Source organism: Molossus molossus, unplaced genomic scaffold (genome assembly GCF_014108415.1).
Source record: "Molossus molossus isolate mMolMol1 unplaced genomic scaffold, mMolMol1.p scaffold_m16_p_1, whole genome shotgun sequence".
Lineage (NCBI taxonomy): Eukaryota > Metazoa > Chordata > Mammalia > Chiroptera > Molossidae > Molossus > Molossus molossus.
Window position 1 is genome coordinate 118,286,882 of NW_023425344.1, and position 27,219 is coordinate 118,314,100.

A 27,219-nucleotide genomic window follows, 5' to 3' on the forward strand; every position below is an offset into this window, starting at 1 on the left:
GGTGTGGGGCCAGTCCTTTTGCCTTCTTTGCCCTTCCTACCAGTCTCCACGTGGCATCTTCTGTATGTCCTTAGTTATAAGACTTCTGACCAGCTAGTCCTCAATTGGTTATTCAGGTTGATTTTTCTATAATTTAGTTGTAATTCTGTTTTGGTCCTGGGAGGAGGTGAGTTTAACTTCCACATACTCTATTGCTGTCTTGGATCCCCTGTAAAGAACTTATTTTATTATCTATTTTTTTCTGCTAGCACCGTTTGACTTACCTTCTTGCCACACCCCGCAACCCATTAATGTTCCTGAAAGCAGGAGAGTCAGTTTTGCGCATTTTTGTATCCCCAGTGTCTAGAACAGAGCTTGGCACATGGTAGATAGATAGATACTCAGTGAATATTTGATGAATGAATGAATGAGTTTATTTGATAGATGAGAAAACTGTAAATTTCTGAAGATCACACACATAAGACAATTATGGGACATTGAAATGATTTGTAAAGTCATTAATTAAGCTCAAGTTCTTGTAGCTTTTAGACAAATTATATCTCCAGGAGTATGAAGTGACCTTGAAGCAATTGCATTTGGTGGTACTTTCCTCTTTCTTCTAATCCCAAGAGCTCCATTTCATAAGCTTCTGAGTCATTTAGCTACTTTACAAATTGAACATATTTTTCACCCAGGGAACATTAAAAAAATGACTCATCTTTTATTGTAAGATTCTAGTGTTGAGCAGGACCCCAATTTGCATTTTATAAATTTTGTTCTTTAGGGTATAGAAGATAATTAATGATATTGTAAACCCAAAGGATTCAGTGTCTCCTCTTTTACTCTTCCCCTTTAGAGGGTTGGTCACAGTGGTAGGCCATATGTACGATTGAGAGTTGATCCAAGATTACTCAGTAAGCCACTGTTCCTAGAACTATTCATTACAGTGTATTTTTTTTTTATCCACTTTGTATGCATACACACACACCCAACTTTAAACTTGGTGATTTGTATGGTCTTTAGTAGGAAATTTAATTCTGGAAGTGGTTAGGCAAATCAGGAATGGCTAAGATCTGATGATTGATGGGGCTAGGAGGAAGAGAAGGAGAAAAGCAAAAGTCATCATCAAACCTCAGTAGACCCTTGTTGACTACGAGAAGAGTGGTCCCACTCAGAGAATGTGGGTAATTGGGATATGAAGAGGTAATTGCTTAAAACTTTATCTATTTTTCTTTTGGCATATAAAATCATGTCCATGATCTCAGCTTACAAAGTCCATTAATATTCTCTATTGTTAGGAAAGAGTAAGCAACATCACTTCTTATTTTTGTTTTTTTGTTTTACAGAGATATTCCTCATTTTTCCCCTATTGTCCCTCTCCTCCTCATCCCCACCCCCCTCCTGGCTTTCCCCACACTGTTGTCTGTGTCCATTGGTTATGCATATATACATATAAGTTCTTTGGTTTATCTCTTCCCACCACCACCACCCCTTCCCTTTGAGCTTTGTTGGTCTAACAACCTATTTGTACTTCTTAATCCCTTCACCTTTTCCACCCATTCTCCCAACCCCCCTCCCATCTGGCAACCAACAAAATGTTCTCTGTATCTAAGAATGCTTCTGCTCTGCCTGTTCATTTTGTTTGTTGATTCAATTGTCAGTAGATATGTATTCATTGCCATTTTGTTTGTTCATATTTTTTATCTTTTTCTTCAAGAAGACCCTTCAACATTTCATATAATAATGGTTTGGTGGTGATGAACTCCTTTAGCTTTTCCTTGTCTGGGAAACTCTTTGTATGGCCATCCATTCTAAATGACAGCTTTGCAGGATAGAGTAATGTTGGTTGTGGGTTCTTGCTTTTCATCACTCTGAATATTTCTTGCCACTCCTTTCTGGCCTGCAAAGTTCCTTTTGAGAAATCAGCTGACAGTCTTATGGGAACTCCCTTGTAGGTAACGAACTGCTTTCCTCTTGCTGCTTTTAAGATTCTCTCTTTGTCTGGAACCTTTTGCATTTTGATGATGATGTATCTTGGTGTGGGCCTCTTGGGGTTCATCTTGTTTGGGACTCTATGCTTCCTGGACTTGTATGTCTGTTTCCTTCACCAAGTTAGGGAAGTTTTCTGCCATTATTGTTTTAAATAGGTTTTTCATTTCTTGTTCTCTCTCTTCTCCTTCTGGCACCCCCAAGATGCTAATGTTGGTATGCTTGAAGTTGTCCCTGAGGCTCCTTACACTATCCTCATTTTTTTGGATTCTTTTTTCTTTTTGCTGTTCTGATTGGGTGTTTTTTGCTTCCTTATATTCCAAATCGATAGTTTGCTTCTTGGCTTTACCTACTCTACTATTGAATCTGTGTAAATTATTCTTTATTTCATTTGCTGCCTCCTTCATTTCTGACTGGTCCTTTTTTATGCTCTTGAGGCCCTCACTAAATTTGTTGAGCATGCTTATAAGCAGTGTTTTGAACTCAGCATCTGTTAGGTTGCTTATCTCCATTTCACTTAGTTCTTTATCTAGAGTTTTGTTGTTCTTTTATTTAGGACCTGTTTCTTTGTCTCCTTGTTTTGGCTGCTTCCCTGTGTTTGTTTCCATGTATTACTTAACAAGAAATATGGGGCTAGCTGAGACCAGATGCTACTTGTTTGAAAGAATTTAGGAAAATCTGAAGCAGGATCCAAGACAGGCCAATCCTATGGTAGAACAACTGGCAACAGCTTGGGTGGGCCTGAAAGTTGGGTGGGGCGGGGCCTTAGGGAATCACCAGGGTGGGGCAACCAGTGTGAGCCAGGTTGCTGGAGTCCCAGATATGGCGGCTGTCTGTCGCCCCAGGGAAGGGCTCACCAAAGGAACAAAGGCCTCTGACAGCACAGCTGTCCAGGAGAAAGCCCCCTCTCCAGCCCTCGCCCCAATGCCAAACAACTCAGTTCTTCCCTGTATGTCTCTGGTCTGTTTCAAGTTGCCTCCCCCATGCTGGAGCCTAGAGGGCGTGAGTCCGAGTAAGTTAGTACACGGGGCCCTTTATGGGGCTCCAGCCGCCTCAGCCTTCCTCAGCCTCAGTTCCTGCAGGGTTTTTCAGCCAGAAGTTATGGGGACTTCTTTTCCTGCCACTGTAACCCTGAGCTGGGCGCCTGGTGTGGGACAGGGACCCCTCAGTCTTCAGGGAGGACCTTTCCAGCCAACGTATCTTTCTAATTTTTTTCCACCACATGTGGGTGAGGGACCAGCCCGTCTGCCTCTGCCCCATCTACCGGTCTCGATGTGGCTGCTTCTTTAATTCCGTAGTTGTAGGACTTCATTCAGCTTGATTTCACGCGGTTTTAAATGATGGTTGTGTTGTAGTTTAGTTATAATTTTGATGTGGTTGTGGGAGGACGCAATGCCACATTTACATACTCGCCATCCTGACTGAAAGTTTTATTGGTCGCAACATCACTTGTTAACTTTTGTGTTCCAGCAACATTAACTCTGGGTCACAGTACGCTTTTCTTCTTGTCATGTTATGGACACATAAGTCTTAGGTTTTCTTTTTTTTATCCTCACCCGAGGACATTTTTCTTTTTTTGTTCACATAGAGTGGGAGGGAGAGAGAGGAAGAGAGAGAGAGAGAAACATTGACGTGAAAGGGACACATCGAGTGGTTGCTGCCCACACGACCAACCAAGACTGGGAACAAACTGCAACTGAGATTCGTGCCCTTAGCGGGAACTGAACCTGGGTCTCTCTGGACCGCAGGCTGATGCTCTAACTGCTGAGCCAAACAGGCCAGGGCAAGTCTTAGTTTTTCTGTTGATGTATCTTCTAAGGTTCAGGAACAGAGTGATTACAAATCATTTCCCTCTTTTCCCCTGCTGTATCCTTTCTTTTACATTTATAAAAATCAGGGAATATCTCAAACATATATTTAAAGTACATTAAAAAATATAAACACTCGCCCTGCCGGTTTTGCTCAGTGGTTAGAGCGTTGGCCTTCGGTTCAGGGAGACCTGGGTTCGGTTCCCGCTAGGGGTGTGTGCTTCGGTTTCAGTTTGTCCCTTGCCCTGTTTGGGTTGTGCGGGTGGCGGCCACTCGATGTTTCCCTTTTATGTTGATGTCTCTCTCCCTCCCACTCTATCTGAACAACAACAACATAAAATATATAGATATATATATAGAAACACTCATGTACTACTCACTGGCCAAATTCAATAAATAAAAATATCTATCCATATATACTTTTATGCTCTTTACTTTTTTGAGAAATAAAGCATTAAAGAGCTGTCTCTATTTTTTTTTTTTTTTTTTATCATCCTCACCCGAGGACATTTCTCCATTCTTTGTTCAGATAGAGTGGGAGGGAGAGAGAGGAACAGAGAGAGAGAAACATCGATGTGAAAGGGACACATCGAGTGGTCGCCACCCGCACAACCAACCAGGGCAGGGGAGAAACTGCAACCGAGGTACGTGCCCTTAGCGGGAACCGAACCCGGGTCTTTCCGGACCGCAGGCCGATGCTCTAACCGCTGAGCCAAACCGGCCAGGACAGAGCTGTCTCTATTTTATCTTTTTCTAATCCTGTTCCTCCCTCTCCTTTTCTTGAGGTCACCACTATCCTGAGGTTGATATGAATCCTTCTCCTTGTTACCATAGAAGAGTAATTTCTTAATAAATTTTTACCTATTTTTTAAAAACTTTTGAATTCAAAGGGCATATAACTTATTTTATGGTTTTTCTATTATGAATCATTTTTAATGACTCAAATAGATTTTTTTTTTCACTCCTGGGCCATGGAGTCACATTTGAGCTATTGCTAGACTGTTTAACTATATAAAATATTTTTGGTTCTCTGATCAGATGTGACTATATATTTGTTATTGTTTCTTTTTCTTTTTAATTTTATTTTGTTACAGATGTTTCTCCCTTTTTACCGCATTGACACCCTCCTCCCCATCCCCTCCACCCCATCCCCGGCTTTGTTGTCCATGTCCATTGGTTATGCATACATACACATAAGTTCTGTGGTTTATCTCTTCCCTCCCCCAACCACCCCCTCTTCTGAGGGTTGTCATTCTGTACCCTACTTCCATGTTTCTGGGTCTACCTTATTCCTCAGACTGTTATGTTCATTATATTCCATAAATAAGTGAGATCATGTGGTATTTGTCTTTTTCTGCTTGGCTTGTTTCACTTAGGATAATACTTTCCAGGTCCCTCCATGTCGTCTCAAAGGATAAGAGATCTTTCTTTCTTACAGCTGCATAGTACTCCATTGTGTATATGTACCACTGCTTTTTTATCCATTCGTCTACTGATGGACACTTGGGCTGTTTCCAGATCTTAGCTATTGTAAATAGTGCTGCTATGAACATGGGGGTACATATATTCTTCCTGATTGGTGTTTCAGACTTCTTAGGCTATATTCCTAGAAGTGGGATCACTGGGTCAAATGGCAGTTCAATTTTTAATTTTTTGAGTTAACACCATATTGTTTTCCATAGTGGCTGCACCAGTCTGCATTCCCACCAGCAGTGCACTAGAGTCCCCTATTCTCCACACCCTCGCCAACACTTGTTGTTTGATGATTTGTTGATGGTGGCCATTCTGACAGGTGTGAGGTGATAATATTTGTTGTTGTTGATATGATTCCTGAAATATCCTTTAGAAAGTCTTCATATTTACCTTTTATATCTAGGGAGAGTGAGAAAGGAGAAGAGACAAAGAATGATTTTATTTTTTTAGACCAACTTATCATTTGAAAAACTAACATTATAAGCTACAAAAAGTGAAGGAAACATATATTTAATGTTGTATCTCTTAATTTAATAGTCTCTACTTTTTTTGGGCATTATTCAAACTGTTAAGATTTTTTTTTAATTTGTCTTCATTGTTGAAAGTATTACAGATGTCCCCCCATTCCCCCTTTTTCCTCCTATTTACCTCCCATCCCACTCCCATTCCCCTAGTCAATATATTTTTGATGCAATGTATTCTTTTTTTTTTTTCCTCCTCACCCGAGGACATTTTTTGCATCCATCTTCAGATAGAGCAGGAGGGAGAGAGGGGGGAAGAGAGAGAGAAACATGGATGTGAGAGAGACACATCGACTGGTTGCCACCCACAACCGAGGCCGGGGACAAACTACAACCGAGGTACGTGCCCTTAGTGGGAACTGAACCCAGAACTCTGGTCTGTGGGCTGACACTCTAACCGCTGAGCCAAACTGGCCAGGGCAGATTCACTGTATTCTTATGGTAAACAGCTGAAGAATTTAATGTGATATTGCAAAATGCTTATGGTTAGTTTAAACATGAGGACAGTGATTAAAGAGAAAACCCAACAATAACTGTGTTGTTTGTTTTGTCAAAATGTGCTGCCCAGCTCCAGAGTTTCCTATTTTAGAGAAGAAGAACTGGTTGATACATCTCCATTATATCCGGAAGGATTATGAAGGATGCAAGGTGAGAGACTGAATGATAGACAGACTTTGGTTAGGCAAATAACAGTGTCTGTCACACAGTTTGTCACAGTTTCTATCCCACTAATGTATGAATTATTGTTTTCCCCACACTTGATGTATTTGTTAGCTTCTGCTATGATAATGCTGCTTAACAAACAACCTCAAAATTTTAGTGGCCTCCAACAACAGACATTTGTTCATTGCTCATGGCCCTTTGTATTGGCTGTGGGTTGGCTGGGTTGGACTACAAGTTGTGGGTCAGGTTCAGGTATGTTTCACGTGTCTTCTCATTTCAGGACCAGGCTGAAGGGGCAATCATTCTGTGGGACTTGTTAATCTCATAGTGGAGGGCAGATGTTCAACACAGCATAGTATTTCACTTCTTGATCTCTGGATAGGTGAAAAATGGTATTTTACTGAGTTTTATTTTACAGTTCTTTTATTCTGGTGAGCTTGATCATCATTTATATATTCCAAAACCATCTGTATTTCCTTTCCTCTAAACTGTGTGTATCTTTATAACATACCGTATATTGCATACTTACTGGCAGAAAATAGTATTAACATGTAAAATACATCCTTGGTATTGTCTTTTTTGGCATTCAGAGATTTGTAATGTTTCTAAGATTGTGGTTTTTAATTTAATTTTTTTTTCTTCATGGATTTTAGAGAGAGGAAGGGAGAGGGAGAGAGAGATAGAAACATCGATGAGAGAGAGAACATCGATTGGTTGCCTCCTGTATCCTTCCTCACTGGGGATCGGGCCCACTACCTGGGCATGTGCCCCGACCAGGAATCGAACTGGTGACCTTTTGGTGCATGGGTTGATGCTCACTGAGCCGCACCGGCCTGGCCAGTCTCTGTCTTTTTTTTTTTTTTTTGGTACATGCCCCTAGCAGGAACCGAACCCGGGACTCTCTGGTCCAACCACTGAGCCAAACCGGCCAGGGTCCAGTGTCTGTCTTATAAGCTTAATATTCTCTTTCTTTTTTAATAACCCTTTAAAATTATGAGAGCTGTTCAGAAGTAGGCTATGTAGGTTAGATTTGGCCTGTGGCTATAGTTTGCTAACACCTATGAGAAAATAAATGGTCATAATAAGAGAGTTGAGATTTTTTAAAAATCTGAATTAACTACTTTATTAGTAATTATTAGTATCCTGGATTCTTACATCTGCTTCTTGTCCGTGTCTACCTTTTCTTAAAAACATTTGAAGATACTTAACCACTCCTCAGAAGTATTTTTCTTTCTGTTGCAGGCTGTTATCAAAGAACAGCTTCAGGAAACCCAGGGGCTATGTGAATATGCTATCTATGTCCAAGGTAAGATATATATTTCTTCTCTTCTTGCTAGAAGAATGCATATTTTGCCTGGGTTCTGGAAAAAAAGAGCAAACAGCTTATGAAATGCTTAAATTCAAGTAAGTGTGTCATAGAGGTCTTTTTTCAGTGTTGGTTTTTGAAATCAGAAAATAATTATTTTGCTAGATTTGACCTCTGAAATGACTGGTTTTGTTAAAAAAATTGCTACTATTCTTCACGCCTTTTCTACTTTCTGGCTAGTGTTTTTCAGAATGGATGTTAGGGTCCCTACTTGTACAGCAGTTTCAGGCCCAGAAGAGGCTTTTGAAAGGGCTAAAAGAGATGAGGAAAGACTTGAGGATTTTTAGTAAGGTGAGTCAGAATGAAGGGAAGAAGCCTAGAGATATATAGGATAAAGCAGAGAATAAATGAAATTCATCGGAAACCAAATATAGAAAACACTGCCTGAAATTCTATTCTTTAGTGCCAAAAATTGTATCCTTAGTTTTTCCATGAACTTTCTTTTTGACTTTTTTGTATAGATGAATTGTTTTGTTGACCACTCATTGCATTTGTGGTCTTCAGATTCGAATATAATTTTCTGACATAATTGGTAAGATATTGACACATCTAGGACATAATGGCAAAAAAAAAAGTTATTTTATTCCCAGTATCACAAATTCCAGACTTTCAGTGCCTCATAATACTTAAGCATATAAGTTCTTCTGAAAACTTAGGTCTAGGAAAATATATTGATTCTGATTGGTTGCTATACTGATAACCAAGTCTGAATATTACTGCCTTTTTTTTGTCCAGAATCTCCATGTTGGACATGGGGTATTGATTGCTCGTCCCATTTGGGGGACTCTTTGAAAACTGAATTATGAATTATCATGATAAATAGCGCATCTGATGGGGAAACTCAAGAATGTTTATATGTAGTTTATGAGATAATTTGCAAGGCACTGATTATCTGTGTGGTGGATGCTGGGAGTGGAGGGGTTAGGTAAGTTTAAGGCACCTTATTAAAAAATTTTAGCCTGGCTGCGCCTCTGCACAGAATGCCCCATGGTACTGAGGTCCTTTCTCCTTTTATTTTGAAAAATGTTTTTATTGAATTTTTTTAGAGAGAGAAGAAGGGAGAGAGAGATAGAAACATTGATGTGAGAGAGAAACATTGATCGACTGCCTCCTGCATGACCCCCACTGGGGATTGAGGCCACAACACGGCATGCGCCGTGATCAGAATTGCACTGGGACCTTTCAGTCCATGGAACAATGCTCAATCCACTGAGCCACACCAGCGGGACTGAGGTCCTTTTTTTTTAATGGTGCAAACTTTTTTTTTGAATTTTATTTATTTATTTATTTTTTTGTTACAGATATTTTACCTTTTTACCCCATTGGCACCCCCCACCCCACCCCCCTCCACCCTGTCCCCGGCTTAGTTGTCCATGTCCATTGGTCATGCATACATGCATATAAGTTCTGTGGTTTATCTCTTCCCACCCCCCCACCCCCCATCCCCTCTTCTGAGGGATGTCAGTCTGTGCCCTACTTCCATGTGTCTGGGTCTACTGTATTCCTCAGACTGTTATGTTCATTATATTCCATATATAAGTGAGATCATGTGGTATTTGTCTTTTTCTGCTTGGCTTCTTTCACTTAGGATAATACTTTCCAGGTCCCTCCATGTCGTCTCAAAGGATAAGAGATCTTTCTTTCTTACCGCTGCATAGTATTCCATTGTGTACATGTACCACAGCTTTTTGATCCATTCGTCTACTGGTGGACACTTGGGCTGTTTCCAGATCTTAGCTATTGTAAATAGTGCTGCTATGAACATGGGGGTACATATATTCTTCCTGATTGGTGTTTCAGGCTTCTTAGGGTATATTCCCAGCAGTGGGATCACTGGGTCAAATGGAAGTTCAATTTTTAATTTTTTGAGGTAGCACCATATTGTTTTCCATAGCGGCTGCACCAGTCTGCATTCCCACCAGCAGTGTATTAGAGTCCCCTTTTCTCCACACCCTCGCCAACACTTGTTGTTTGATGATTTGTTGATGGCGGCCATTCTGACAGGTGTGAGGTGATACCTCATTGTTGTTTTAATTTGCATCTCTCTGATGATTAGTGATGTTGAGCATTTCTTCATATGTCTCTTGGCCATTTGTATGTCCTGTTTGGAGAGGTGTCTATTCAGCTCCTCTGCCCATTTTTTTTGGGGGTTCTTTGTCTTCCTTTTGTGGAGTTGTATGAGCACTCTGTATATATTGGAAATTAACCCCTTATCTGATACATCATTGGCAATGATGTTCTCCCATACAGTGGGTTGCCTTTCCATTTTGATGATTGTTTCTTTTGCTGTGCAGAAGCTTTTTAGTTTGATGTAGTCCCATGTGTTCATTTTCTCCTTTATTTCTGTTGCCTTAGGTGATGTATCAGTGAAAATTCTGCTCCGTATGATGTCCGAAATTTTGTTGCCTACATTTTCTTCTAGAATTTTTATGGATTCACGGGTCACATTTAAGTCTTTTATCCATTTTGAGTTTATTTTTGTGTATGGTGTAAGTTGATGGTCTAGTTTCATTTTTTTGCATGTAGCTGTCCAATTTTCCCAACACCATTTATTAAAGAGGCTGTCTTTACTCCACTGTATGCTCTTGCCACCTTTGTCAAGTATTAATTGAGCGTATTGCCTTGGGTCCATTTCTGGGTTTTCAGTTCTGTTCCACTGGTCTATATGCCTGTTCTTGTGCCAGTACCAGGCTGTTTTGGTTACAGTCGCTTTGTAGTATAACCTGATATCTGGTATTGTGATCCCTCCAACTTTGTTCTTCTTTTTCAAGATTGCTGTGGCTATTCGGGGTCTTTTTTGGTTCCATATGAACTTTTGAAGTATTTGTTCTAGTTCTATGAAATATGTCGTTGGTATTTTGATGGAGATTGCATTGAATCTATAGATTGCTTTGGGTAGTATGGACATTTTAATGATGTTAATTCTTCCAATCCATGAACAGGGTATGTGCTTCCACTTTTTTATATCTTCCTCTATTTCTTTTTTCAATGACCTGTAGTTTTCTGCAAATAGGTCCTTTACTTCTTTGGTTAAGTGTATTCTTAGGTATCGTAATTTTTTTGGAGCGATGGTAAATGGGATTGTTTTTTCAGTTTCTCTTTCTGTGAGTTCATCATTTAAGTACAAGAATGCCGTCGATTTCTTGACGTTAATTTTGTATCCTGCTACTTTGCCAAATTCATTTATTAAGTCTAATAGATTTTTGATGGAGTCTTTAGGGTTTTCTATGTACAATATCATGTCATCTGCAAATAATGACAGTTTCACTTCCTCCTTTCCAATTTGGATCCCTTTTATTTTTTCTTCATGTCTGATTGCTGTGGCTAAGACTTCCAGTACAATGTTAAATAAGAGTGGCGAAAGTGGACATCCCTGTCTTGTTCCTGTTCTTAATGGAAATGTTTTTAGTTTCTGTCCATTGAGTATGATGTTGGCTGTAGGTCTTTCATATATGGCCTTTATTATGTCGAGATATGATCCCTCTATTCCTACATTGCTGAGCGTTTTTATCAGAAATGGATGCTGGATTTTGTCAAAGGCTTTTTCAGCATCTATTGATATGATCATGTGGTTTTTATTCATTTTGTTTATGTGGTGTATCACGTTTATTGATTTGCGAATATTGTACCAGCCTTGCATCCCTGGAATGAATCCCACTTGGTCATGGTGAATAATTTTTTTGATGTATTGCTGGATTCGATTTGCTAGTATTTTGTTCAGGATTTTGGCGTCTATGTTCATCAGGGATATTGGCCTGTAGTTTTCTTTCTTCGTAGTGTCTTTTTCTGGTTTTGGAATTAGAATTATGCTGGCCTCATAGAACGTGTTTGGAAGTCTTCCTTCTTCTTGAATTTTTTGAAATAGTTTGAGGAGAATGGGTGTTAGTTCTTTTTTGAATGTTCGGTAAAACTCCCCCGTGAAACCATCTAGGCCTGGGCTTTTGTTTGCTGGGAGAGTCTTGATTACCTCTTCAATTTCCTTAGTTGTTATTGGTCTGTTCAAGTTTTCTATCTCTTCCGGGAATAGTTTTGGGAGACTGTGTGTTTCTAGAAATTTGTCTAATGGTGCAAACTTTTGATTTCCCGCTTCCTGCATTCACTTCTCATTGAGGTCACCCAGCCAATGGAAGCAATATCCGGAAGCCGATGGGCAAAAATGAGGGTGGCAAGCAGCCAGAGAGGGCTGTGTCTCGTTCGCTTGCTGCCCCTCCCCCACTTCTGTCCACAGCCTGCTGCCACAGAGTTGCAAAAATGGGCAATTCACAGAGGTGCAGCTGGAGCCTACAGGAAGTGGAAGTGAAGATGTTAGGTATCTTATATTGAAGTAGAGCTGCATGTTATATAAAGGAAGGAAACTGCAGTGATTGCATTCAAGGTTGTAACAGGGCTCTGGAACTTCATTGTCAATCAAACCTCTTTTCAACTGAGCAATAGCCTATGAAACTTTAGAGCAGTATCAGAAAGCTTATGAGTATTATAAAGTGTTTTGCAAGCAGAACGTAAGTGACAGTGTTAACAGAAGAACAAGAATTTTAATGGATCTGGATGCACTGAGCTGGCAGGAGAAGCTGTCATCCATTCCTTCTGTGCCTACTTCTGTATAACTGTGAGCTTGGTGGCCTGCGACAGAGATGCCCCCAGATCCAGTGAGAGATTCCTGCAGCTATCCCAGCTGGGCATCACAGATGAAAAAATGTTTAAAATTCTGAAAGAAGGAAATCAATGTATATAGGACAAAAGTTATAAAGATGCCCTTAGTAAGTAACGTAAATGCTTAAAGATTAACAATAAGAAATGTGCTGTTTATACAAACAGAAGCTGCTACTTGAAGCTGTGCCAGTTTAAAGAAGCAAAGCAGGTTTGTGATCAGGTGCTTCAGATAATGAGAATGTGAAATCATGCTGTAGACATGCTCTTACTCATAAAGGACTCAAGAAGTATCAGAAAAATTTAAACAGTCTCAAACAGTTATCCGACTAGACTCAAGTATTGTTGAGGCAAAGGTGGAACTGGTAACCAGATTCCTTAATATTAAGGATAATATGGCATCATTCAAGAAAGAAAGGAGAGAAGGAAAATTGAGATTCAAGAGGTGAATGAAGGCCATGAAGAACCTGAAAGGACTTCAGAGGAGGTCTGTACCGGCTACCTTGCTTCTGAGAAGGGGGACACAAGCAATGGGCCACTAGAAAACTATGGAAAACTATTGTCTGCCAAGCCTAACAATGCCTGTGAAGTTGGTCAGGTTATAGATGCTGTCAGTACTAGGAAAGAGAGGCCAATGTACACCTTTTAGACATCACTGAACCAAAAGATTTGCTAATGCTGTTAACAGACTTAAAGGGGATATATTCCTCCTCCTCGTTGAGTCTCTGAAAAATAATCTTATTGCCAAATATTTAAATATCTTCCCCCCCTATTTTTTCCCTTCTTTTAAGCTTGAACATATTTATTCCCTTAATAAAAATGGAAAGTAAATAACTCATCATACTGAAATCTTCTTTGTTAATCAAATCAAAGGTATTTCTTACAATAAAACATTTAGGTCTCCAAAAAAAAAAAAAAGAGAGAGAGAGAGAAAGATTTTAACATGTCAACAACTTTGCTACTTATTCAATCCATCTGAAGTCATATCTGATTGTATTGAAGATAAATAATACAAAGAATTTCTTTGATTTTATTTCTTACCTCCCGCTTCTCTAATTTTTCTAATATCAGGCTCCATTCTTCCCAGAATATGACTTTATTTTCTGTTTCTCGGCAGCATTAATATTTCGTCTGGAAGGAAATATCCAAGAATCCCTAGAACTCTTTCAGACATGTGCTGTTCTCAGCCCTCAGTGTGCTGATAACCTCAAGCAGGTGGCCAGATCTCTGTGAGTATTGGCAGTCTGGAGAACCTGGGCACTCACAGAAAATGGTGTGTAATGAGCATTCTCAGGCAGAGGCTTATACATAGAAGGAGAGTTGCTTAATAGGTATAGTGGGATTCACTTTGAAGAGTGTAGATTAACTTTGACATTTGACAAAATGAGATAACCCACATAGAGGTACTGAATAATTCAAACACTGTATTCTAGTTCTACAGGGGAATACTGATGCTCTTTATCATGTAAATAGTGACTTTTTTTTGTCCTCAGTCCCCTAATCTTATTGGCAACCCATGGAATTTTTCTCATCCAACACTTAGCATAATATTTGACACACAGTAGCTTTTTAGTAAGTGTTTGTTGATGGGATGCCCTGACGGTTCCTGAATGCAAACGACCTCCAAAGTCTTTCTAAGCTGTTAGGTACACTAATAACGTTACTACTCCAGTAAAGTGTTCCATGGGGTTCCCACTTTCTTACCTACATTATGATTTATGTCTATACTTTCTTTGCATAGAGCCTGGTTCTCCCCTGTTTCTCTAGAACCATGATCCAATATCAAGGAAAGAGATTTAGGCTTGGAAGGGAAGAGCATGTCCCTAATAAGATGATGGTGATCAATGATAGCAGCTCTTGCTTAACATGGCATATTATTTAGTTTGTTTCTTTTTTGGTCTACATTTGTAGTACACTGTAGAAAATAAATTACAGAAGACTCACTAAAATTGGTATAGAATGGGACCAAGGCCCTGAAATAGCTACCAATGCAGAGCTCTCCCTACCAAGAGAGCTTCTGCTGTTGTTATCCAGCAGCCTCTCTGGTCAAACCAGCACAACCACCTCATAGGGAAGAGGCTTCCAGAATTCTCAGCTGGACGGAAAATGAGTCAAATGCGGGACTGATGGAGTTAGTCTTATAGAAGGTTTGAGTTAATAATTATAGACAATATTTCTTCCACAGATTTCTTTTGGGGAAACATAAAGCTGCCACTGAAGTATATAATGAAGCGGCTAAACTTAACCAGAAAGATTGGGTAAGTAGGGATCTTCAAGTTCTTTGTTATTAGTAACATGCTAATGGATCCATTTATCATATGGCTGTCTTTTGTTGTTATTACTAAATTCTTACATGCCAAAAATGTCTCACACTAGATTGATGATTCTTGGCTAGGTAAAAGATAAAAAATTATGTTTCCGTGTAACTTAGCAGGCATTGCTGCATGGTTTTCTGGCAGGGAGTGTTGCTGCTGAGCAGTTTGCTATTTTGCTATTAGTCCGATTCCTGTTAATAACCCCATTTTCCTCTCTAGAAGTATGCTCCTTTCTCTAAAGCACGGGTGGGGAATGTCCAGCCCTCGAGCCATATAAGGCCTGTGAAATCAGTACCAGCTAATGTCACACGCCTCACCAAATTAACCTGACCAAATATAGCAGGCTAATTTTTAAGTTGATAATTTTGTATGGTTCAAGAATGATGTTATAAATATCTAAATGGCCCTTGGCAGAAAAAAAGGTTCCTCACTCCTGCAAAGCTACCTTAAATAAAGGGAGATTTAATAAAGAGAATTCAAGAGAGTCTTTAGAACTCAAGGTCAGGGAATACAGGTTGGTCTTGCAGTGAACTAGAACTGTAGAGCTGTCAGCAACCAAGGTAGCTACTCTGCATTTCTGTTTCATTTTTTCATTTTTTAGATCAGCAGTTAGCAAACGTTTTTTGTAAAGGACCAGCTATGTTTTAAGCTTTGTGGCTTCACATAGTCGCTGTTGCAACTCCTGAACTCTGAGGTTCTAGCGTGAAAGAATTATAGACAATACCAATACAACTGTATTTACATAAAAAGGCAGAGATGTATTTGGTCTGTGGGCCTTAGTTTGCTGACCTCTGCTGTCTGCATTTGCAGACCGAGTCCAAATATGTATATTCCATCATAATGCTCTCCAGATGGTGCTGCCAGTCTCCAAGTCCTCATAACCTAGTGAATTCCTAGATTCCTAGGAAAAAGAATCCAATTAACACATATATGTATACATATTTCCTTAGGGTGGGGCAGGAGCTGTAGGTGGTCTCTTCTAAGAAGAGGGCACAAAGGGAGTGATCTCTCTGTCCTGCTTTTATCTCTTATAATCTGTGGCGGTTTTTTTAATATTAAGGAACCAATTTTTTAGAATTAAATATATTTGAGTATAAAATCTAGTAAAAAACTGTACTGTAGTGTGTATTTTAAAGTTTAAACTTTGCTGAACATTAACAGTCTCTAGATATCTGTTGTTTCACTCTAATACATACTATGGAATTTATACTAAGCTGTTCTCCTTTCTTTTATGTGTAGGAGATCTGTCATAACCTAGGAGTTTGCTACTTTTATCTGAAACAGTTCAACAAGGTAATTGATAGAAGTGGTGGTGGCAGTTGAGCAGTTGGTTGGTGATTTCACCTAGGGTACACTTGTTACAGAGGTGCCATTTCTCATTTTGTATTATTCCTAGTGCTTGCAGAGATTTTTGGAAGTAAAAATTGAAAGTGTCATATACATTTATCTCTATTTTTATTCTCATTTGTCGTTATCCATCTTTTTTTTCTGCTTTTAACAGGAAAATGAAAAATTCTCAAAATAATGAGGGAATGGTAATATAATTACTTTTCTCCTCTCTTCTTTTTCTCTACCCCAGTTTAATTTTTCAGTATAGAAACAGTGTTCAATTAAACTTAGATATCAGCCCGGGTGGTGTGGTTTAGTGGATTGGGTATCGTCCCATAGACTGAGAGGTGAGGTCCTGGTTCAATTCCTGGTCAGGGCATGTGCCCAGGTTGTGGGCTTGATCCCCAGTAGGGGGCGTGCACGAGGCAGCTGAGATGTTTCTCTCTCATATCAGTGTTTCTATTTTTCTCTTCCTCTCTCTAAAAAGTCAATAAAAACACATTTAAAAAATACCAAACCACTAAAAACCTTTAAAAAAACAAACAATAGCCCTGGCCGGTTTTGCTCGGTGGTTAGAGCATCAGCCTATTGTCCAGAGAGACTGGGTTTGGTTCCCACTAAGGGCGTGTACCTTGGTTGCAGTTTGTCTCCAGCCCTGGTTGGTCATGTGGGTGGCAGCCACTTGATGTGTCCCTTTCACGTAGATGTTTCTCTCTCTCTTCCTCCCCTCCCCCACTCTATCTGAACAAAAAAATGTCCTTAGGTGAGGATAAAAACAAACAAACAAACAACAACTTAGATATCAAAAAGTGGACCCTGAAGTCTTAAAAGTGTAATTATGACCTTGGGAGCTCTCTTATGCTCTGACAGCAACTGATTTTATTTTTTAAGGTCATTGGAGATGAATTTTAAGTTACAGATGGATCTGATATCTGAGAGTTTCAGTTCTTAAGGTTATTTACCATGTGGGAATTTATATTTCATTGTGATTAAGCTGCAGACTCTAAAGCTCTTATATCAGATTAAACATTTGAGCTTACCTTGGTACTCAGATATAAAAAAAATGTATGTATCTTAACTGAGGGATAGATTAAATTATTGAGAGCTCTGAAAGTCAACAATAGTGAGTTGCATAGAGTTTCCTTCATAAAGTTTCCACTTAGTGATTATAAAGTTTTATTCTCCTTTCTCTATTGCCAACAGAACTGAGAATCTGAGTTGGTTAATATCTGTTTGACAAGTTTTTTTTTTTTATTTTTTTTATTTTTTTATCCTCACCCGAGGACATTTTTCCATTTTTTGTTCAAGCAGAGTGGGAGGGAGAGAGAGGAACAGAGAGAGAGAGAAACATCGATGTGAAAGGAACACATCGAGTGGCTGCCACCCGCACAACCGACCAGGGCCGGGGACAAACTGCAACCGAAGTACGTGCCCTTAGCGGGAACCGAACCCAGGTCTCTCAGGACCGCAGGCCGACGCTCTAACCGCTGAACCAAACCGGCCAGGGCTGTTTGACAAGTTTAATCTATCCCTCAGGGGTATGGAAAAAAAATCTATATATCAGCCCTGGCCTGTTTGGCTTAGCAGTTAGAGCGTCAGCCCGTGGACTAAGGAGTCCCGGGTTTGATTCTCGTTAAAGGCATGTACCTCGGTTACAGTTTGGTCCCTGGCCCTGGTTGGGGTTGTGTGGGAGGCAACCAGCTGATGTGTCTCTCACATCAATGTTTCTCTCTCTTTCTCTCTCTCTCCCTCTCACTCTGTCTGAAAATAAATGGAGAAATATCCTAGGGTGAGGATTAAAAAAAAAAAATCTGTACATCAGCAGTTGAGGTGAGAGAATAACTTTTATTCCTGTGAAATATATAATAAATAACTAATATATAAATAAAAACATATATATTTAATGGGTCGCTTAGGTGTTCTAGGCAGATCTATAGTGTTATATACTTGGTTAGGAGGTTTTTCTCTTCAGAGGATATTTCAAGCAAATATATTTCTATTAACAGGATTATTCTGAGTCAAGGGAGGGGCAGTGTTGGTCTTTGGTCAGACCTGTAAAGGATAAGGAAATTATGTGTAGATTTTAGTGTAAAGCTAACAGAGCAAACATAATACTTGACATTTATGTAAATACTTGTTGAATCAGTGAATGACTTTAAAAAAGCCCCTTTGACCATCTACTAGGAAGGCTATTAAGCTTTTTCAGAGCAAGGAATTTTTGTTAGCTCTAGTATACCTAGCAACTAGAACAGCAGGCACTCAATGAGTACACATTGAGTGAAAATTGAGAACAATCCATTCATTCATTTATCAAAATATCGGTGAGGAAAATGAGGTCCACTCTGGGAAAGGTTGTACAGTTGGTCACTGGTGCAGCTGCAGTGCTGTATACTGTACTGTGACATCCCTTTTGACTTGCTAAGTGTGAGCCGTGGCTATGATTCTCTAGAAGCAGAAAACACTCAAAAGGTTAGTCATCTTATATAAACTCTTCCAAGTGGCTCCAGAGGCAGATACTTCATGTTTCCAGCTGTCCTGTCAGCAAGTAGAGTTTGTTTTTTTGGGGGCTATTTGCCGAAATGGGGTGCTTCTGCATTAGTACAGCAGGAACTCTGTTTCTACCTTACCATACAGAGCCGTTGTCCTTTCACGGTGGTGATTTTGTTCTCTTTACCTCATCAATTTTGTTAGGCACAAGACCAGTTGCACCATGCCCTACATCTTAACAGGCATGATCTGACTTACATTATGCTGGGGAAGATTCACTTGCTGACAGGAGACTTGGACAAAGCCATCGAAATCTACAAGAAAGCTGTGGAGTAAGTGTCCTTTAGAGCAAGGAAAAACTAAAAAAAATGGGAGCAGATATATGAACTCCCAAGCCTAAGGGAGAATATGTATGACTGATAACTAGATGTATGAATTAGAGTAAATGTTAAGTTAAGGTTAAGAGCTCCCAATGGCTTAAATAAGGAAGACTTGTGTTTCTTTCTCACCTATTTGTATGGCTGGTTTAGCCTAGTCAGGCAGCTCTGCTCTACAAGGTCCATCAGGGATCCAGGTTCCTTTCTTGTTGACACACCGTTGCTTAGGTTGTTGTCCTCACCTGCATGGTTGAAGCTTACTATAGCCTCCATGTTCCAGGCTATGTAGGGGGAGATGGTACAGGAAACTTAGGTACTGAATGAACAGCTTATAGTGTTTTAAATGGCGCAGAAGTTGCACACGTTGTTCCTGCTCGCATTCTATGGTTCGAAATTAGTGAGGTGACCACAACCAACTGCAAGGGCACACATGCTCGGGAGGAGGGTCTTATTAGCATGAGACCAGTATCTTGTTTTTTTTTTTTAAACATCAATAGGAGAGGCCAAACCCCTATTGATGATAGACTGACTTGGCTTTCTCAGGATGATGTTCCATGTCTTCTCTCTAGAGACAAATGCTCTCTTGCCTTTTTTGTATAGGGTCTTATCTTGCTTTAAGTTAGATGGCTGTAGCAAAGATGCTTTAGTGTCTTGTTTGTTTGGTCACTTAATAGAATGCCTGGTCACAGAGGCTAGTATTCCTGGTATTTAGAATATGAATTAAACTTAATTTGTTAATTACCTTTGTCTTCTACCATAGTAGTGATGTAGTAACATTTCTGCTTCTATAAGTCACAACAGAGCTTTCTGAATTTTCTTCAGTCACATATTGTATCTAAAAAGATATAAAAATCCCTTTGTTTGTTAAATTACAAGAGAGTCTTTTGTTATCAAGTGGTTACGTTTATGTGGACAAGTAGGAAGGAGCCCACAGAGCATATGTCAAGCTTCTGTGAGGCTGGTTGGAAGCCTCTATTCATGACACTTGCCTTCTAGAAGATGAGCCCACATAAATCTGAAGGGTGACATTCTTTCAGTGGCTGGTTGAGTACTTAAGTCACAAAATCTCCAAGGGGACAGCTAAGCATTTGGAGCCTCACTGAGAATGTGGAGACCCTCAGGTTGGAGAGAGCAGCTATGTTTCGGTGGGGGGGACGGATGCCGCCAGAATCATGGAACTAACTTAGTTTGGAGGAGGGAGAGGATTGGAATGGATATTTATTATGGCAGAGAATGAAGGGCAAATTCTCAGTTGTACTGAGTAAGCATTATTTGGCCAGCTCAGGTCTCTCTGGCTGGGGCTTTGGCGCCCCTCTGATTCTGGTGTCCCGATAGGTAACCAGCATCCTATCTCATTCCTTAGAAACATGAGACATTGTTTCTTGCTTTTGGCATTTTTACTGTTGAAACTATCTGATGATCCTGCAGTCAGATCATCTCAGCTCAGTGTAGCTTTGGTTTTGTAACAAAGACAATCAGTACAGATAATCTTTTACTTAAGCCAATGTTTACTTCACAAAGCCAACGGTTCTTTCCTAGAGTTGGTATGCCTTCCTTCTTTAGGTTGGTTATTTGCTATGGCTTTTTGTTTAATGTGGAGAGCAGAACAGTAGGGCCCTTGGGATCCTAAATTACACAGAAAATTATGTAAGCTCACATTGTGAGTACAGTGAGAGTAGAAAAAAAAGAAATCCCACCAAAAGGGAACTGGTTTAAACTATATGTGTTACATACTGACTTGGTTTATGAAGCATTGTTCTTTAATTCTACCAGTATAATGAAGACAGTCACACAAAACATTCTAAAGGTCTGTCTTAGGATATTGACCCTAAGAAATGGTCCTGAAAAGGAGTCTGGATTCTAAGTCCCATTTCTTTCTTGTTGAGCAGTCCTCCCTGTAGCCAGGGTTGAGATGACATATTATTGAAGGCAGTTTCCCAGTCATCTTGGGAAATTTCCATGGGGAGTGGGATGCACAGCTTGTCTTTCAGATGTTACACGAGGACATGTTACTGTGCGTGTGCCTCAGTGTCTCATTCACATCTTGTTTCCTTCTGAGCATCTCTGTGTTGCAGGTTCTCACCAGAAAATACAGAACTTCTTACAACTTTAGGATTACTCTACTTACAGGTAAGGAGAATTCTTGACTCATTCATGCATTCATGTTAGAAATATTTTTGGGCCCTGGCCGGTTTGGCTCAGCGATTAAAGCATCGGACCGGAGAGTCTCGGGTTCAGTTCCCACTAAGGGGGCACGTACCTCAGTTGCAATTTGTCTCCGGCCCCGATGTTTCTCTCTCTCTCTTTGCCCTCGCTCCCTCCCACTCTATCTGAAGATGAATGCAAGGATGTCCTCGGGTGAGGATTAAAGAAAAAAAGAAATACTTTTGGATTTATGTGTATTGTGGTTTCTCTGCATTTTATTTTTACTTTGACATATTTTACTAAAGGTCGTATGAAGCACATGAACCTTACTCTCTACATTATTCTGTTCTTTATCTGTTAAAGGAATTAATTTTCTGTGTTCAAATAAAAACTGAAATTAATAATTTTTAAAAATGTTTTTATTGATTTTTTGAGAGAGAGAGAGGCAGGGAGAGAGATAGAAACATCAATGTGAGGGAGCAACATCAATCGGCTGCCTCCTTGCACGTCCCATACTGGGGATCTAGCCTGCAACCCTGGCATGTACCCTGTCTGGGAATCGAACCGGGACCTCTCAGTCCATGGGACGACACTCAATTCACTGAGCCACACTGTCCGGGCTGCAATTACAATTTTTAAAGGAAAGAGCATATATGAGAAATAACTGTCATGAGGGCTGTCATTTTGGTGTGGGGAGAGAAACTGTGATACAAACACTATCAGGACTCTGGAGTTAAGGCCATTTCTGTTGTTCGTTCTTCCCAGCCAGGTCCTATAGGAAAGAGAAGGCCAAGCATTGTCTAGAATAAGAAGTCTGTCTCCTCTCCTTTCCACACTCCTGGGGGCGAATGAAGTTCTTTTAGCTCAATTACTTCTTATCAGCCTAAGAACTGGGACTCGGGTCCTGGAGGGGCCTCTATCTGTCCCATTCCCCATGAACTCCCCAAGTTCCCTGCTCAGCTGATTCTGCCTCCAGCTCTGCCTCTTTGGTAGCTTTTCTGTCTGTTTCATTTTTCTTTAAAGGGAATTAGGAGTTTAACCCTTGGCCTTCCTGACTTTGGCTTAGGAGGTTGGCCCCAGGGGAGATGTGTCTAACCAGCCCATTTCCTGCTGAGACATTAGTGTGGAGCAACACTAGTGTGGCAGAGATGGTCCCTGGCAAGTAGATACTTTGGTTTTATTAGGGGGAAAATGTGGGATTTTTAAATTTTTTATTTATTTATTATTTATTTATTTATTTATCCTCACCCTAGGACATTTTTTGATATTTTGTTCAGATAGAGTGGGAGGGAGAGAGAGAGAGAGAGAGAGAGAGAGACATCGAGTGGTTGCCACCCGCATGACCAACCAGGGCCGGGGACAAACTGCAACCGAGGTACGTGCCCTTAGCGGGAACCGAACCCGGGTCTCTCCAGACCGCAGGCCAACGCTCTAACCGCTGAGCCAAATCGGCCAGTGCAAATGTGGGATTTTTAGTTCTTTTTTTTTCTTTCTTTTTTTTTTTTTTTATCCTCACCCGAGGATATTTTTCCATTTTTTGTACAGATAGAGTGGGAGGGAGAGAGAGGAAGGGAGAGAGAGAGAGAGAAACATCGACGTGAAGGGACACATCGAGTGGCTGCCACCCGCACGACCAACCAGGGCCGGGGACAAACTGCAACCGAAGTACGTGCCCTTAGCGGGAACCGAACCCGGGTCTCTCTGTACCGCAGGCCGACGCTTTAACCGCTGAGCCAAACTGGCCAGGGCAGTTCTTTTTTTTTCTATCTGGTGTCTGGAGCTCTCGTTTTGTCGAGAACTCAGGAAAGTCAGGATGCTTCAGGATTTGATTGGCCAGACTCCTTAAGTGCCATCTCCTCACTGATAGAATTCTCTGGTTTGCTTTCTCTCCAAGCTTGGCTTTTACCAGAAGGCATTTGAACACCTTGGAAATGCGCTGACTTATGACCCTACGAACTACAAGGTACTGCAGGCCGGTCAAACCCCAGAGCTTTCAGATAGATGGTCCCACTCCTAGAGGTGATCTGGCCCTAGAAAGCACTTTGAATACTTCAGAAATGACCTTTTTCTTAGAAAAATTATAAATAAACATGTCTCTTCTTATTTGAAAATATTGTAAAGTGTTGGTGCTCTGCTTCTTTATTTTCCGAGAGCACATTTGTTATATATAACAGGCCAGTAACTTATGCAGAAGGCAAAATTATAGTGCTGGTAAAGTTTTATATGTTTAGGAAATTAGCAAAGCCTCCTCAACTAATATCAAAAATACTTCTGGTGAAATGACTTCTAGATTCTTAATGAATTTGCAATTACAACTCTTGTCCAGATATGTCTTTAGGGATGAGAAGATCATCAAGTGGATGAATGTCATTTGTCACAGCAAAACAGGCTGTGAAGGATACAGACTCAGTCGTTTCGGAATCACATTAGTCTGACTCCATTAGCTCCTCACCTGACACCTGGACTGATGAAGCCTAAAGCAGAGTCACCCTTTGTCCTGTGGCAGAAGGAGCTGTACCTTACGTGGCAAAGAAAGGAGTGTTTGAGTTGTCTGGAGCAGCCCTTGTTGTACCAAGTACGGGCTGCAGGGAACAGATCAAAGGCAGTATTTACTTAAAGGGCTCTGGGCTCAGAAATATTGCCTTCCCTGGTTAGAAGTAGGAAACAAATGAGCTGGGTAAAGTCAATGACATTTTACCTTTTATTTTTCTGGACTGTGCCAAAGAGAGCAACAGTGTGGGTTCAGAGACATGTCTCATGAGCAGTTGTCCCAATAGCTTAAATATATTATATATGTTCCTGGAAACTTTTCAGTCATGCTGTGCAGATTATCTACACCCAGGAAGGCTCTTCACTGATATGGCCTTTGGGGAATGACTGAATTATCAGCTTTCCATGCCCTATGTTTTCAGGCAATCTTGGCAGCAGGCAGCATGATGCAGACCCATGGAGACTTTGATGTTGCCCTCACCAAATACAGAGTTGTAGCTTGTGCTGTTCCAGAAAGTCCTCCACTATGGAATAACATTGGAATGTGTTTCTTTGGCAAGAAAAAATATGTAGCAGTGAGTGTCTCCTCATATTCCTTGTTTGTGTTATTGGATTTGCCCAGCTTGCCCCACCTTCATCAAGTACTCCTCTCTCCTGCAGGCTATCAGCTGCCTGAAACGAGCCAACTACTTGGCACCCTTTGACTGGAAGATTCTCTATAATCTGGGCCTTGTCCACTTGACCATGCAGCAGTATGCGTCAGCTTTTTATTTTCTCAGGGCAGCCATCAACTTCCAGCCAAAGATGGGGGAGCTGTATATGCTCTTGGCTGGTAAGAGACAATTATGTGGAGAACCCTTTCCATAGACTATAAATAAGGGGAAAATTAATTAGAATCACTGGAGGCCAATGACTAAATGTCCCATAGAAGCCGTTCCATTGCAGATCCCCTAGGAATCTGGATTACTGTGCTTGAGCTTGAAAAACAGTGAAGAAAAAGATGACAAAGCATTTGATTGCTTCTAACTTGGGGGAATTTCACTCAGAGACCAACAGATTAAATGAAGATCATCTTTAGTTTATCTTTTTCCAAATGTTTTTCTTTGGCTCGACAATTTATTTATATGTATTGAGCCCAGCTAAGTTCCAGATATCATTGTGTATAAGAGATATATCTTATAAGGTTGATGAGGGGACTGCATGATTAAATAACCATGAATATTAACTATTATTGGTTTTATTGTTAGTTACTATAATACAAAAGTACTGACTACATATTCTTTCTAGGGGATATTTCTCCAAATACTCAACTTACTAAATGTAAGCCCGCAAGCAGTTTGCATGTTTTCATTGACACTAGTCTCCAGGTGCTTTTTTTGGTTATTATTGTGGGATTTTTATTCATAAGACAAAGGTTACAAAAGCAAATAAAATGGCAGTTATTTGGGTTTGCCTGAATGCAAAGCTAGCCTAGTTCTTATGGGGGATAGGAATGTAAACAAATTGCCACACTGTAAGGCACAAGGAGCAATTCTAACCTAAAGTAGAGAGGGTCATCACACTGTTCTGAAGGCTAAGCTGGACATCAGTTGTACAGAATGGCCGAGGAGCCACTGAACAAAGGCATGCAACCATGAAACTGCACACTGTGCCCTGCCGTCGGTGGGCAGTAGTGCTATAGATCATAGTGGGAAATGAGTCAGGAAAGATAGTTTGGGGTCAGATGAAGGAGGGCCGCAATTATAGTGCAAAGAAATTAGATTTTATCCTTGAGGCCGTGTTTTCCCGCTGTATGCCTAGATTCCCTCTTAAGTGTCTGGTAGAAGTGAGTGCATGCTGATGGGGAAGTGAAGTAGGCAGGGCTTCCAGAGCCATTCTGTTACTGTTATAGATGAGGCTTCCAGAAAATACTGATTAAAAAAGTGAGAATGTCCTGGTGCTAAACAAATTTTAAATATCATGGTTATGGGTGATGGAGGACCAGTGAACATTCTTAAGTGGGATAGTGATGTGGTGAGATTTGTTTGTAAGTAAGTCAGTGAGAAACCTAGCAGCATTGTGGCAAGTGGATGGAGACAGATGGGGACATTGCCACAGCCCCAAACAACTTGGACAGTGTCAGAAAAGAAACAGCAAAAAATGGTGTTCAGATAACTTGGCAACTGATTGACTGTGGAGAGAGGACTGTTGAAGATGACAACAGGTAACTAAGCTGAGTGACCAAATAGATCGTGGTGCCAGGAGCTGAGAGGGCAAAGGAGCAGTTAAGTTGGGGGCTGAATGAACTGTGGTCTTGAAACATTCCTTCTGCTCTCTAAGTTGGGTTCTCCAGCCACAATACTCACTTTCTTTGTTGCAGTGGCTCTGACCAATCTGGAAGATACAGAGAATGCCAAGAGAGCTTATGCTGAAGCAGTTCGCCTGGATAAGTAAGCTGCTCCTTGGAACGGTATTGGGGAGGGCCACACACTTTAAAGCCACGAGGTGGCGCCAGAACACCAGCTTTGCCTGAGTCAGTGCAGATGCTTGCTCTCCATGGCCTTTGTGCACAAGGCCTAAGTACAGAAGGATGTGATACTAAGCAAGCAGTGGCTCAGCAGGAACTGACACTGGCAATCTCTGAGAAAGTGTTTCCAGCCCCAAGTTTAGTAGTTAGGAGGCCAGAGAGAGTCAGAGCTGGCAGTGGGTTGCTGATAGCCATGGGCTAGCTGGAATGTCAGGTGCAGCTCAGTTCAGTTTACTCTAAGATAAACTTGACCTGGGATTTATTCCCCTGGCATTGGCTAGGCAGCAGGGTAGGGATTAATTCTTCAGTCCGCCTTGGTGGTCCCTTCTGAGGGCTGAGATGTCAGACTTGGTTCCAACACCTGCTTTGCTGGTTGGGCAATTATTCCTTGATTCCCCCCCCCACACACACACACAAATCCACACACAGTGTGTATGTTACTACCTTGCTGCAGAATGGAGAAATCACTCTTCATAATCAGGTTTTTTGTGTGTATGTGTGTAATAAGAATCTTTAAATGACCATTTGTTGTGAATGCTAAGCTTCATAGAATCCCTGTCTGTTTGCCACAGGTGTAACCCTTTGGTCAACCTGAACTATGCTGTGTTGCTGTACAACCAGGGCGAGAAGAGGGACTCCCTGGCCCAGTATCAGGAGATGGAGAAGAAGGTCAGCCTACTCAAAGATAGTAGCTCTCTGGAATTCGACTCTGAGGTATGTCTTTTTTTTTTTTTTTAATAGATTTTTTTCTTTTGGTGGGGGGGAGCTGAGGAGGGGGATAAGTGGGGAGGGTTGGGAAGGGGAGGAGAGGAGAGGAAAGAGGAGGGAGACATTGATTGGTTGCCTCCCACATTTGTCCCTACTGGGGATTGAACCCACTACCTTCTGGTGTACAGGACAATGCTCAGTGAATTGAACCACACTGGCCAGGGCATGAGGTATGTCTTTTATAGCTCCCAGGAGTCATAAGCAAACTGTCAGCAAACTTTTTTTTTTTTTTTTTTAATCCTTACCTGAGGATATTTTTCTGTTTATCTTCAGATATAGTGGGAGGGAGAGAAAGGGAGACAGAAACATTGAGGTGAGAGGGACACATTGACTGGTTGCCTCTGTCACGACCCCAA

General features: G+C 40.8%; 1 protein-coding gene across 5 annotated transcripts in view; it reads left to right on the plus strand.

Annotated features, from left to right (window-relative positions):
* The window catches only part of BBS4 (Bardet-Biedl syndrome 4), a 65,983-nt gene that overhangs the window by 32,008 nt on the left and 6,756 nt on the right, over positions 1-27,219 (plus strand). Inside the window, exons 1-14 of one of the 5 annotated variants that reach the window (XM_036242954.1) lie at positions 5,537-5,568; positions 6,339-6,418; positions 6,714-6,825; positions 7,676-7,739; positions 13,564-13,675; positions 14,632-14,704; positions 16,001-16,054; positions 18,782-18,909; positions 21,030-21,084; positions 22,994-23,062; positions 24,012-24,164; positions 24,250-24,421; positions 25,949-26,018; positions 26,668-26,809. In XM_036242954.1, the coding sequence (XP_036098847.1) occupies positions 6,823-6,825; positions 7,676-7,739; positions 13,564-13,675; positions 14,632-14,704; positions 16,001-16,054; positions 18,782-18,909; positions 21,030-21,084; positions 22,994-23,062; positions 24,012-24,164; positions 24,250-24,421; positions 25,949-26,018; positions 26,668-26,809 (1,095 nt within the window). In that variant the 5' untranslated portion in view covers positions 5,537-5,568; positions 6,339-6,418; positions 6,714-6,822. Of the gene's footprint in view, positions 1-5,522; positions 5,569-6,338; positions 6,419-6,713; positions 6,826-7,675; positions 7,740-13,563; positions 13,676-14,631; positions 14,705-16,000; positions 16,055-18,781; positions 18,910-21,029; positions 21,085-22,993; positions 23,063-24,011; positions 24,165-24,249; positions 24,422-25,948; positions 26,019-26,667; positions 26,810-27,219 lie in introns of those variants that run through there. The other 4 variants (XM_036242945.1, XM_036242936.1, XM_036242918.1 and 1 more) reach the window with 4 other exon arrangements.